This window comes from Salmo salar, chromosome 21 (assembly GCF_965601325.2).
Source record: "Salmo salar chromosome 21, fSalSal1, whole genome shotgun sequence".
Classification (NCBI taxonomy): domain Eukaryota; kingdom Metazoa; phylum Chordata; class Actinopteri; order Salmoniformes; family Salmonidae; genus Salmo; species Salmo salar.
Window position 1 is genome coordinate 42047774 of NC_138311.1, and position 14727 is coordinate 42062500.

Consider the following 14727-nt stretch of genomic DNA (forward strand, 5'->3'; position numbering starts at 1 on the left):
GGAGTGCTGCATCAGAAGACCTGGCCTTCATAATCACCCAGCCTCAACGCAATTGAGATGGTTTGGGATGAGTTGGACCGCAGAATGAAGGAAAAGCAGCCAACAAGTGTGGGAACTCCTTCAAGACTGTTAGAAAAGCATTCCAGGTGAAGCTGGTTGAGAGAATGCCAAGAGTGTGCAAAGCTGTCAAGGCAAAGGGTGGCTACTTTGAAGAATCTCAAATATAAAATATATTTGGATTTGTTTAACACTTTTTTTTTGGTTACTACATGGTTCCACATGTTATTTCATAATTTTGTTGTCTTCACTATTATTCTACAATGTAGAAAATAAAGAAAAACCCTTGAATGAGTAGGTGTGTCCAAACTTTTGTCTGGTGCTGTATATAGAAATGACATGCCTACAGTTGAAAATAGGAGAATATCTTATTTCTATTGCTGTCAACTTTATTTCTTAACTCCTAATATTGAGCAAATGACACTCATTGGAGCTAATTACTCTAATTGGAGTATCTGACATAGGCTTTGAAAAAGCATCCGCGAGTGCCAGACACTCAGCCTTCCAACCCAGCCTCTAGAGTGGTGGGGCTAACAACCCTACTGCTGCTACAATGATCTTTCTCTGTCTTGCTGTTGAAGTTCCCTTTCCAATGTCTTTTCTTTCCAGTGAAGAGAGGCCACAAAGTTAAACATTTTGTTGATACTTAAAGCCTGCGTGTATAATGCTTTAGAACTTGTTATATAACTGCATCATCATGTATTATACCTGCAGGCTTTAGTCCTAAGTGTTTTTAACATTTTTGCGGAGCAAAAAACGAAACGTAGGAACCCAGAAGGGCCTCTTCCTCTGTGCCTATTAAACTACAAGTGATGAGTGGCACTAATACTGTACAACTCTGGCTGCTGTATTTTATTCCCTGCAGATCAGTGACTGTTACAAATTACCAGGATCTGCAGGCATTAGGTTCAGCTGGAGCAGCTAGGTTCAGCTGGAGCAGCTAGGTTCAGCTGGAGCAGCTAGGTTCCGCTGGAGCAGCTAGGTTCCGCTGGAGCAGCTAGGTTCCGCTGGAGCAGCTAGGTTCCGCTGGAGCAGCTAGTGTCCTACGGCACACCACCACCACCGATTTTGTTTCAGTCTCGGGACACATGCAGGAGGTCAGGGAAGATGAAGTTAGTACATGAGGATCTGTTTCCACATATACAGTATTCACACAATTGGATCCCCCCCCCCCCCCTCCAGAACAGCTAAATGCTGTTTTTAGCCAGTTTCTCTTCTAATGCATAATAACGATGAGTCCATACAAGATTTGCTATTTTACTATTGTTTGGCTACATTTTAGCAAGTTTAAACCTAGTGATGTTAATGTGTTTGAGCTTTTTTTCACAAAACATTTCCTTTGTTTCCTTTCCACAACAGTGACTCAGCTCTCTGATGTACTGAATTTCTCTCTGAGGAACCTGTAAATCCTCTGTGGGGCGGCAGGTAGCCTAGCGGTTAGAGAGGCGAGCCAGCAACCAGAGGGTTGCCAGGTCGAATCCCAGGTCTGATGGGAAAAATCAGGTGGGAAGTGAGCTGGCAATCGAAGGGTTGCTAGTATCAAGTCCTAGATGCCATTACCTACCGTTGTGCCCCTGGGCAAGGCACTTAACCCCCCACAACAACAGCTTCCGGGTCCTCTCCAAAAAAATCTGTCTATGAATGTATGTGTGTCTTTCAGAGGGGTTGGGATAAAAGCGCAAGTCAAATTTCGGTTGGATCTTGTGTGCATTGACCAATGAAGTGATGTTAGTGGTAATAAAAGGCACTCTCCTAGAGGTCATCTCTTTCAGTGTAGTCAACAGTAGGTTACAGTAGGTAGTGCCGTAGTTCTTAGAATCACAACTTAGAACATTGTGCAACACGCATGACGTGGGTTTTCTAGATGGGGTCGCTCTGTACTGTCGCTAGCATATGTCTCTCTCTCGCTTTCCCCCCCCCCCCCCCCCCCCCCCGGTCTTTAGGAAGGGGAAGTTCCTGCACCACTATGAAAACTACGGAGGTACAGCCAAGGACATCGCTGACTGGATGAAGAAGTGAGTGTTTTAACCGTTTCCTTCCTGCCTTCCTTTCGCCTCTATCACTTTCCCTTCATAAAATAGAGTCCGGAGCTTTTCTTGATCACTGGTTAGGGAACTGATGTGGGAAAAGTTCTGTGGCCTATTCCTGTTGGGCTCAGTTGGTAAGCGTGTGGTGTTAGCAAGGCCACATGCATATACTAAAAATTTATACCGGTACACTTACTGTACTGTAACCCGCTTTAGATAAACATGGCATTTTACTCCTGCATGAAGTGTGCATCAACACACCCTTTAATGTCCCCGTTCACTCTATTCCCCGTTGGCTCTCACACTCATTCGACTGTTTACCATGCTCTAGTCTATTGAAAGGGCACAGAACAGATTTCACAGCTATTTCAGGAAACACAGACAGAGAGAAAACATTGTTATATGGGAACAGGAACAGTGCCTCTAAGGTCAAAGAACACAGACAGTTTGAGTCTCGAGTGGCTCTGGCAGATGCTTCAAACCATGACCGCTTTCCTCTCTGTGGAGTGTTCTAACCCCTTCAGAGACAATCCCACGGTGTAGACCCATAACAAGTACACGCACTCACACACACACACACTCTTTCTCTCTCTCACAAACACACACATACACACACACACTGACGCCCACACCCACCAATCATCTGTTCAAAGTGGTCCTGACTCAGAGGCTTTCTCCAGGTCCCTGTCCAGTCTGACCAGCTCAGCTAGGTGACCAGCTCAGCTAGGTGACCAGCTCAGCTAGGTGACCAGCTCAGCTAGGTGACCAGCTCAGCTAGGTGACCAGCTCAGCTAGGTGACCAGCTAGGAGACCTGTAGTACTAATAGTTAGTGATTAGGGATGTAACGATTCACCGATATGCATCGGTCCCTATTCAAACGTTATGTCTGCATTGGTCCGCGGACCCCAAACCGATCCAAATGTAGCTTGCATTGGTCAGAGAATTTATTAAAACGTTATGAATCGCTGATTAACTTTTTTGGGTTCTAGCTTTCTTTGTACTTCCCAAAAATACCTCCTATTTTGTGACAACTGATGCGTCCTCTCATTCAGTGTGGAACTAAGCATGTAACTGTGTTGACAGTCATTGAACAAGTCATTTTGCATGCCGAACAACCCCAGAGAATATCAGTAGCCTAGTCAGACTGCGCAGTGTGCCCAGCTTCACGCGCTGATCTTGCACATCTGTGCAGAACCTTGAGCATTCAAATTCTAAAATGCCTTTCGGGATATTAGGCTTTACTAGTTGAGTGACAACTTATGTAAATTGCTAGGCTATTGCTATCTACAATATGTGCTGTTGAAAATTGTGTTTTACCAAAATATGTATGTATGTATGCATGTATGTTTGTCCCCCCCCACACACACACACACACACACACACACACACGCAGGGTAAAGTTGATAATTTCATAACAAGGACAGAATTCACTTTTGCGAGGCAAGAGAAAAGCTCACTAAAAACATCAAAATGGTCAAAACTATCTGATTTTGAGATGGGGGTGAAATCCAAAGTTGTGCTGTATATGCATTGGCTATGTCATAGCTAATTTGTACACAATAAATATTAAGCTATATATGCATTGGCTATGTCATAGCTAATTTGTACACAAAACATATTAATACATTACTAGCTCAAACACTTAATCTTCGAAAATGACCAGTTGATTTGTGGGTGATGGTGATTTCAGTGCCAAAGTGGGGGGACAGAAAACAGGCTACATTGCCCCCCCTCCCCCCCTCCCCTAACCAGGTAGTGGGGTGGTACTGTAGATGCCTCCCTTATAGCTCAGCTCAGGTGCTTACATAGTACACACACACACACACACACACACACGTCAGCTCGGCGAGGCTCATGAGCTCCATCAGCAGCAGATTTTAATTTAGAATGGAAAATGTATGTGTTGTATGCAACACATTAGTGCATCGAATTATATCGCATTGAACCGAATCGCATCAATTCGTTCTCTAATGGCACCGAATCATTTCAAACTAAAACGTCTGGTTCCTGTATCGTATCGAAGCCATGTATCTAGATATGTATCCAATCGTCTTGAATATCCTTAGTGAATATTATATGCCTCTGACGGCCTCACACAGGACTCCCGAGTGGCGCAGTGGTCTAAGGCACTGCATCTCAGTGCAAGAGGCGTCACTACAGTCCCCGGATCGAATCCAGGCTGCATCACATCCGGCCGGGATTGGAAGTCCCATAGGGCGGTGCACAATTGGCCCAGCGTTGTCTGGATTTGGTCGGTGTAGGCCGTCATTGTAAATAAGAATTTGTTTTTAACGGACTTGCCTAGTTAAATAAAGGTTCAATTAAACATTTTTAAAAAACACAGCCACCACGAGATGGGCTGAACCTGAACCTGAAAAATACTGCAGCATTTGACCTTTAGATTCCTCTATGGTGGAATTATGGAAGAGACACCACACACAAGGGGTTTAGTGGTATTCATCACGATCTAGCTAAGTAAGGAGGAAGTGCACCTGACGTTGCCTAGGAACGACCTGGACATCTGGCTATGAATAAGTACTGTGTATAAGTATAGCCTATCTGTACTTTTTATTATAATGGCGGCGACATGCACTCGGCCTCCCGAGTGGCGCAGCGGTCTAAGCCACTGTATTGCAGTGCTTGAGGTGTGTCTACAGACCAGGCTGTGTTACAACTGGCTGTGATTCGGTGCCCAGAGTCGTCTGGTTTAGGGGAGGGTTTGGCCGGGGGGGGGGGGCGTAGGCCATCAGAATTTGTTCATAACTGACTTGCCTAGTTATAATTTTTTTTAAGTACTCCGGAGCACACTGTCTGGAAGCTGTAGATTTATGACCGCATCCCATTTGCACATAGTGACATTTAAAACAGATATCCATCCCCCTAGACAGTGTTATGAACCCTCGTACATTTTCTCCTTGACTAGTGGCCAGTATGGATGAAAGACTGGAAGGTGTCTGTATTTGGTCTTGGCAGTGGTAGGGAGGGCTCTGTCATACGGGTGTGACCAGTACAGGCCAGATGTAGCTGATGTGAGGTGGAGGATGATCTATAGCTAGGTCTGCCTCATAACAGACATGCTTTAACTCACTTCTGGATGATCTATAGCTAGGTCTGCCTCATAACAGACATGCTTTAACTCACTTCTGGCCTCCTTACATCTTTCCCCCTCTCATTTTTGCTCTCACCCCTCTTTCCCTTCTATCTTTCCCCCTCTCATTTTCACTCCCACCCCCCACTACCTCGCTCTCCCCATCCAGTCCCCAGCCCCCCCAGCCGAAGGCCCCAGAGGTCCAATGGTCGGAGACTGACTCCCCCGTCTTCCACCTGACTGACGACTCCTTAGATGGGTTCCTGGAGGAACACCCATCTGCCCTGGTCATGTTCTATGCCCCATGTAAGTAACACACACACACACACACACACTCAGGGGAACAGGCTATGATGACGTCATGAGGCTACATATGTAACAGATTGCTTTTGTTACAAAGACATTGTAAAAGTGTCACAGTTAACATTGTTAGTTGGTTCGATTTCCATTTCAGCTTCTTCCAAAACGAACGTGATCTCGGTCAGGAGAGAAGCAGGGAAACGTCAGGGGGATGTTTTGACAGAGTTGAAAAGCCGTGCTGTTGTCAAAACACACTGTATTACTTCAAATGCATGTGCATATTGAAACGCATTTTAGAATGCAACATTACATGCACTGTTATACTCTGAATCTGCATGAAGACACCTCCCGTGTCCCCGCCCTGGGACCCGCCCGTGTCCCCACCCTGGGACCCGCCCGTGTCCCCACCCTGGGACCCGCCCTGGGACCCACCCGTGTCCCCACCCTGGGACCCGCCCTGGGACCCACCCGTGTCCCCACCCTGGGACCCACCCGTGTCCCCACCCTGGGACCCATTTGTAGTAAATAACGAGCCCTGGCTCACTGGGGGTTCAAGTCCCATTTAATATGGCTCCTTGTTATAACACAGGAAGGCCACTAGACCGACCCTCCCTCGCCCCTTGGTGCCCTGCCTCTCACAATGGGCAGCCTGGCTTTCACACTTCACTGGGCACTGCTGTGGCCACTCACTGAGACGCCCAAGCCAAGAGCAGCCAGCTGATACAAGCATATCAGGCATTTCAGTAGCTTGTCACACACACACACACACACACACACACACACACACACACACACACACACACACAAACCCTCCCTGGCACTGCCAAGAACACGTGGAGACACACACCAACACACACTGCGGTTTCTAAATGGTCCTCCTGTCATAGTGAGAGTAATGGTCTCATGATCAAGAGCATCAGCTTTTATTTTTGTCCAGCTCTTACCCAGAGGTTCCTATCCTGTCTGCTCCCTCCCTCCACACTGCTGGTTCAGTTGTCTGTGCTGCTCCCTCCCTCCACACTGCTGGTTCAGTTGTCTGTGCTGCTCCCTCCCTCCACACTGCTGGTTCAGTTGTCTGTGCTGCTCCCTCCCTCCACACTGCTGGTTCAGTTGTCTGTGCTGCTCCCTCCCTCCACACTGCTGGTTCAGTTGTCTGTGCTGCTCCCTCCCTCCACACTGCTGGTTCAGTTTTCTATGCTGCTCCCTCCCTCCCTCCACACTGCTGGTTCAGTTGTCTATGCTGCTCCCTCCCTCCACACTGTGCCTGGTTCAGTTGTCTGTGCTGCTCCCTCCCTCCACACTGTGCCTGGTTCAGTTGTCTGTGCTGCTCCCTCCCTCCACACTGTGCCTGGTTCAGTTGTCTGTGCTGCTCCCTCCCTCCACACTGTGCCTGGTTCAGTTGTCTGTGCTGCTCCCTCCCTCCACACTGTGCCTGGTTCAGTTGTCTGTGCTGCTCCCTCCCTCCACACTGCTGGTTCAGTTTTCTATGCTGCTCCCTCCCTCCCTCCACACTGCTGGTTCAGTTGTCTATGCTGCTCCCTCCCTCCACACTGTGCCTGGTTCAGTTGTCTGTGCTGCTCCCTCCCTCCACACTGTGCCTGGTTCAGTTGTCTGTGCTGCTCCCTCCCTCCACACTGTGCCTGGTTCAGTTGTCTGTGCTGCTCCCTCCCTCCACACTGTGCCTGGTTCAGTTGTCTGTGCTGCTCCCTCCCTCCACACTGTGCCTGGTTCAGTTGTCTGTGCTGCTCCCTCCCTCCACACTGTGCCTGGTTCAGTTGTCTGTGCTGCTCCCTCCCTCCACACTGCTGGTTCAGTTGTCTGTGCTGCTCCCTCCCTCCACACTGTGCCTGGTTCAGTTGTCTGTGCTGCTCCCTCCCTCCACACTGTGCCTGGTTCAGTTGTCTGTGCTGCTCCCTCCCTCCACACTGTGCCTGGTTCAGTTGTCTTTGTGCCTGGTTCAGTTGTCTTTGTGCAGCTGTAGATGCAGGATGTATAGAGACCAATTCATGTCTGTGAATGGCTGAGGTAAACAACAGGATCTGGCCTCCCAACTGGCATATTACCCAGCATCCTCTAGTCTATTCAGACTGGTGATAGAGAGGATGATGCCAGCCGCCCACTGAAGCAGCCTTATTTTAATAGCCACGAAACACTTGTCTCTCCAACTCTCCAACAGAAACACACACACACACACACACACACACACACACACACACACACACACACACACACACACACACACACCACTCCCCTGCTGTGAATCAGAAATATTACATCTAGCTTAACCCTCCTTCCCCAGACAGTAAATGAAGGTGATGGCACCAGTAGAGAGGAGATGATGCAGAGAATAGAATAATAGACTCTTTTATTCCTCTGTCTCCTTCTCTAACACTCCTCTTTTTAAGGTCAGACAGAGGCAGTGCTCCCCTCCTTCGCATACATCCTGTTTGACAATTCTACAAAAATATTACAATTAAAACATGAATACATATTTTGAATGCAGCAGTGTGTTGTATTGATTTTAAGGCCAGTTCACAGCTGTTTTTGAATATGGCAGTGTGCCAACTAAAGATCTTGCGGTTCCATCCAACCAGGAAATATACACACACTGCTCTTCAAACAGCATCGGCTACTCTTTACAATATACCAACAACAAAACATCTAGTGGATGCTTGGTACAAATATTGAGTTCAGTCTGAAAGTTGTTTAAAAATAAGTTGCATTGCTGCAGAGCTCATACATTTTTTATTAAACACAACATTTATTCATGACGCAGGAATTTGTTGTCACAGCCCCGTTGGAAAGCAAGTCAAGCTTACACACACAGTGTCTCACACACACACACAGTGTCTCACACACACACACAGTGTCTCACACACACACACAGTGTCTCACACACACACACAGTGTCTCACACACACACACAGTGTCTCACACACACACACAGTGTCTCACACACACACACAGTGTCTCACACACACACAGTGTCTCACACACACACAGTGTCCACACACACACAGTGTCTCTCACACACACAGTGTCTCACACACACACACAGTGTCACACACACACCGTCCACCCAGCTAGTTCTCACACTGTATGGGAACACTAGTTCTATCGCATCCCCAACCCTGCTATGTCACTGTGGTCTCGCTTAAACTGTCTTCTCCCCTGTCACTCTGGCAACAGGGTGTGCAACACAATACTAGGAAGGTGTTCTTAATGTATTGTACACTGTGTACATTTTTATATAGTAGAACTGCCAGTGTTAAGTTGAAAACCGTTGGCGGGAACCAAGGAGAATTCCCTGCAGTTTATTTGAATGTTACTTGGATGAGGCCCTGCTGAGAAGGTAATGTTGTGAATGGCTTGATTCATTCTATTAACACACTTGGTTGGTTCTATTAAGGCCATTTCCTTATAATGTGATTGTGGGTAAGTGTGGTGAGAATCCCTAAACTGGCGTTAGCACGTCTTACTCGGCTTGTCATTTCTGTTTATGTTCGTTAAGTCATCGTCGCTCAGCTAGTCAGCTCTCTTTGTGTTTTCACCTGCAGGGTGTGGCCATTGTAAGAAGATGAAGCCAGAGTATGATGAAGCTGCTGAATACCTCAACAAAGACAAAAATGTAAGTACAATGATGGTGTATATACAGGGTGCTTTTGATGCGTGAGTGTGTTTGCATGCAACAGAGAGCTCGTGGTGTTTCTGTGTGTTTAAATGTATGTTCATACTTATGTTGAAGCCTTGCAACTCCACTCTGTAAAATGAACTTATTCCAAACCCCAGCTGTGAGATATGTACTATCTGAACATCAGAACAGAACATTAACCCCACTTGGCCTTGTACTTGGCTGGTGCAGTCAGAGTCTCACATGCTGGACTCACTGGCTGCCAGAGCTCCTTATGTGTTTCTGATTAGCAGGGTGTGTCTGTCCTCTCCACTATGGTAATGCTGCACTCCTCCAGCCCTGAGCCAGAGCCAGGGGCAGGCCAATGAAAATCACCAGAGATCGCCTCATGATTGGAGCAATTATCTCATCCCTCCCTGTGCTGTCCCCGTGCAGCGGCCTGCCTGGAGACCGGCAGCTTGGACTCACTCTATTCTCCTGTCCTCCCTTCCTCATCTTCTCCTGGGCTCCCTGCCCAGACCCAGTGCTTGGAGGTCAATGGGAAGAGCTCCCACATTACCTAATGCGGATGTGCTGCCTGAAGGCTGTACTACTTACACCCTGAGCACAGGAGACCTCTGAAGTCATCTATTTTTCTCCTTCTACTTTATATAGAAGTACATAGAAGTGAGAAGGTGTATTTTTCAGTGTTTTTATTCGGCCTGTATTGAAATAACTCGTTATAGAGGGGTCAACTGTTTTAAACATTTTTATTTACCTCTATTGTGGAGGCTAATTTTACAAATAATCTTGTTCTTTTAATCTCTCCTGAAAGTTATTTAGGAGCTGCTGTTTTGTTTGGTGCACTGTAAACTTCAGGAACACACTCTTTACTCGCCATTTCTCCCGGTGCGCGGTGCTATACGTCAGTGTGCGTGGGTTTCAAAGTGCAAGTACTATCCGGTGCGCGTCCACGTTCAACCCAAAACCCTCCGCCTGGGACCTAATTCATAAATGAAGCTATGGTGGATTTATACTTTCTACTTTATAACTGCACTTTTATATTAGTAGATAATTGAGCTTTATTTGAACTAACGTTAGCTACTGTAGCTACCAATTGGCTGGAACAGTTTCCCCAAACGTGAACGATGTGTAACGTCAAGTTTTGCTTGCTAGCCAACCAACAACATCAATGCCGTTATCATTCATCTGATGGGTTTTGGATGTTCTTGGTCTTATTTATTTGTTGGAGGGTCTATACATGAGGCTGACTTTACCGTACTATCCTGGAGGTATACTTACACACCCAGTATCATTACTTTTTCAATGTTAATATCTCTCAACATTAAACAATGCGAAATTCGAATACAATATCTTTTGATTAGCTTCTTTCTGTTCTGCGGCTGCATGAAATGGCAAACGTAACATGAATTCAGAGATTTACTTTTGTTTACTTCATCTTTGTGGCTGCCTGGTGAAATGGTATCATCCGTTACTTAGGTTTAGCCAACCGGTAGTCTATGGCTTAGTGGTGTGTTCAATAGATTCCACGATCCGGACAGGAGCGAGTGCTCAGCTCGTTCTCGACACTGTGAACCCGTGTGCTCAATGATATGTACTCCCACTGTGACTTTTACATCAGTACCACCCACCGGGCAAAATTGCGTGAAAAGAGTGTCCCCCCTGAACTCTGTGTATGTGCTTACGTCTTTATAGTGGTTTTGCTTTACTCTCAATGGGCTGAGTTGAGCCGTAAGGGCCGTGATCCGAACTAGCTGATCTATGATGTGATGTATCCTGATCTGACTCTTGTTGCTCCAGAGCCCTGGTGTTCTGGCAGCTGTGGATACCACCATCCACAAGGCAGTGGGAGAGCGCTTCAAGATCTCCGGCTTCCCCACCGTCAAGTACTTTGAGATGGGAGAGGAGAAGTTCACTCTACCCCACCTCAGGAGCAAGGACAAGATCATAGAGTTTCTACAGAAGTAAGTCATGATCTTTTCTATAATCCAGGGTCTACCTACCAGCACAGGATTAGTGTCATATGTTGATCAATGGGCTTCAACTCAGGCAGTTGTCAACATTTCTAGTCACAAGTGTTGGTGTGTATCATACCTTATCGTCATGTCTGGTTTTGTTATACCAGCCCCCAGGCGCCCCCTCCCCCAGAGCAGTCCTGGGAAGACAAGCCGTCCAGCGTCAGCCATCTAGGAATGGAGGACTTCAGGGAAGCGCTGAAGAAGAAGAAGCATGCCCTCGTCATGTTTTACGCACCATGTAAGTGTAACCAGTGGGAATTGACCTCGAGTCTCCCGTTTGCCATCCCAACGTCTCAACCATTAGACCAAGAGTACATCCTGAAGGTCCAAGGTTGATATTTGGGCTATTAAGTCTCAGGCTGGGCTTACCTCATCATGAGTTCACTTCCAAATAACCTCCAGTCACATCACCATGTAAGCACTCTGCCTGCCAGACAACAACAAAACAACAACTTGTTGATGTCCAATATAACTACATTTGATTTATGATTGATTGGATTTTTACACCACTAATTTTTGATGACCTATGTTCCCCAGGGAACTAAAGGATTTAAGTCAAGTTTTACACCACCAGTACATGAATCTAGACTTTTTCTCTGCCAACATCTGCCATCATTTGATGTAGCCACACCTAAGCTGTGAAGGGACCAGAAAATGACAGAATGCCCAAAATAGACTTGTAGTGCTAGAGGGGTAAACATTGTAGACGACATTGACAGGTTCAGCATCTCAATATCCTTTCTTTCACTCACTCACTTACTCACACTCACTTCCCAGTTGATGCAGGACATGTTCATGTGATAAACCAACTCACAAGCAGCCCTGAAGTCACTGTCTGATAAGAGCCTTCAAAGACTGCGCTCATCACCGCACCTTCCGTCTTCCTATTAGTTAACATGAAGCAAAACAACTCCTAAATGCCTCTTGGCTTTTCCTCTACGAGGCAATAATAACCTTCTCTTTTTCTTTCTCTACTCCAAGTCTGAGTCCCATATGGCACCCAAACAGGAGTTCCACTTGGGAGGCAGGCAACGTTGTCTAATCCTGTGTGGAACATCCGTCTGTCAGGGGCTTTGAGAGATCAAACTAGTCACTAACACATGAAGACTCCAATCAAATGCCTTCAGATATGTTCATTGTTACCTAAAGGAGGTCTTCCGTCTCTTCTAATTTCCAGCCTCCTCTTCGTCAGATCTTCTGAACTAAACTGCTGCCTATACACATATGCCAGGGAGGGTAATGTTACCTCCACCTATCCCCGGGAAATTCCTGCTAATTAACTTTTATGTTTGTGTCGTACCTTTTTAAGCTAATTAGTGGGGGAAAATTCTAATTTACAACACAAATGCTTAAGGGTGATTTCATTGAGTACCCGAAAGCTGTATTTGAATTGTCACTTTCAGGTGTGAAGTATAGACGCAAAAGAGTTGGTATATTATAACCTACACATATTGGAGAGAGAAAGCACATAGAGGATATAAAGTCAGCAAAAAAAGAAACGGCCCTTTTTCAGGACCCTGTCTTTCAAAGATAATTTGTAAAAAAAAATCTAAATAACTTCACAGATCTTCATTGCAAAGGGTTTAAACACTGTTTCCCATGCTTGTTCAATGAACCATAAACAATTCATGAACATGCACCTGTGGAACGGTCGTTAAGACACTAACAGCTTACAGACGGTAGGCAATTAAGGTCACAGTTATGAAAACTTAGGACACTAAAGAGGCCTTTCTACTGACTTTGAAAAGCACCAAAAGAAAGATGCCCAGGGTCCCTGCTCATCTGTGTGAACGTGTCTTAGGCATGGTGCAAGGAGGCATGAGGACTGCAGATGTGGCCAGGGCAATAAATTGCAATGTCTGTACTGTGAAATGCCTAAGACAGCGCTACAGGGAGACAGGACGGACAGCTTATCATCCTCGCAGTGGCAGACCACGTGTAACAACACCTGCACAGGATCGGTACATCCGAACATCACACCTGCGGGACAGGTACAGGATGGCAACAACAACAGCCCGAGTTACACCAGGAACGCACAATCCCTCCATCAGTGCTCAGACTGTCCGCAATAGGCTGAGAGAGACTGGACTGAGGGGTTGTAGGCCTGTTGTAAGGCAGGTCCTCACCAGACATCACTGGCAACAACGTCGTCTATGGGCACAAAACCACCGTCGCTGGACCAGACAGGACTGGCAAAAAGTGCTCTTCACTGACGAGTCGCGGTTTTGTCTCACCGGGGGTGATAATCAGATTCGCATTTATCGTCGAAGGGATGAGCGTTACAATCTCAACGCTGTGCATTACATGGAAGACATCCTCCTCCCTCATGTGGTACCCTTCCTGCAGGCTCATCCTGACATGACCCTCCAGCATGACAATGCCACCAGCCATACTGCTCGTGATTTCCTGCAAGACAGAAATGTCTGTGTTCTGCCATGGCCAGCGAAGAGCCCAGATCTCAATCCCATCGAGCACGTCTGGGACCTGTTGGATTGGAGGGTGAGGGCTAGGGCCATTCATTCCCCCCCAGAAATGTCCGGGAACTTTCGGGTGCCTTGGTAGAAGAGTAGGGTAACATCTCACAGCAAGAACTGGCAAATCTGGTGCAGTCCATGAGGAGGAGATGCACTGAAGTACTTAATGCAGCTGGTGGCCACACCAGATACTGACTTACTTTTGATTTTGTTCAGTGACACATTATTCCATATCTGTTAGTCACATGTCTGTGGAACTTGTTCAGTTTGTCTGTTGTTGAATCTTATGTTCCTACAAATATTTACACATGTTAAGTTTTCTGAAAATAAACTCTGACAGTAGAAGGACATTTCTTTTTTTGCTGAGTTTACTATAGCTCTGCCACCAATTACAGAAGATTCAACAGATTTCACATTCTTCTACTATGAAATGAAAACAGGAAAATCAAAAGTAGAAGGCTTGCTGCGGCACCCTGTTCTTGAATGTCAATGATGACTGTACCTGAAAGGGACTGAGAATGACTTCGGAGGCTTTCACAAGAAAAGGACAGGGTTCGTATGTGAAAGTAATGATTTCTAGTCACTTTTCAGCAGAAAACGATCCAGAAGTGTTCACTTAAGTTATTAGACCCATTCTTGGACATGTTCTTACCAATGAAAGTGGCATCAGTAAGCACTTCTAAAAAGTGAGTATGTACAGTAGTTGTCTCCAAGCAGGTGTGGCCTCTCTCTGGCTGCTGTGTATGACCCTGCTGAGAAACACCTGGAAAAGACTTGAGGAAAAGGTTGCCATTAGATATCCAGCATTATAGGGGTTGTTATCCCCTCTTCTGAAACAACTTTAGGTGTTCAAGAGAGTAGCCATTAGCTGTGCACTGTGGTCAATGAGGCAGGTCCACATTAACCAACCCCCCCCCCCCCCCGCAGGCCTGGAGCCAAGCCCATCCTCTCAGCTCTGATAATTATCGGGGGGGGGGGCCCTTACGTATAATCACTCTCATCATGGTCCGTAAATGAGGTCGTGCAGAGCGTGTCACAATCCAGGCTTTGTTTCGCAGCGGCAGAAATCTGAATAGATTTTTATCTTTTGGAAAATGTGCCATTCAACAAAACTTTTAGTGAGGAGTTGAG

At 46.4% G+C, this 14727-nt stretch overlaps 1 protein-coding gene across 2 annotated transcripts in view; it reads left to right on the forward strand.

The window, feature by feature from the left end:
- pdia5 (protein disulfide isomerase family A, member 5) overlaps positions 1-14727 on the forward strand; it is a 59375-nt gene that overhangs the window by 32336 nt on the left and 12312 nt on the right. For both annotated transcript variants that reach the window (XM_082966860.1, NM_001139963.1), the window contains 5 exon segments: positions 2001-2072; positions 5343-5479; positions 9031-9101; positions 10905-11068; positions 11230-11360. In XM_082966860.1, the coding sequence (XP_082822986.1) occupies positions 2001-2072; positions 5343-5479; positions 9031-9101; positions 10905-11068; positions 11230-11360 (575 nt within the window).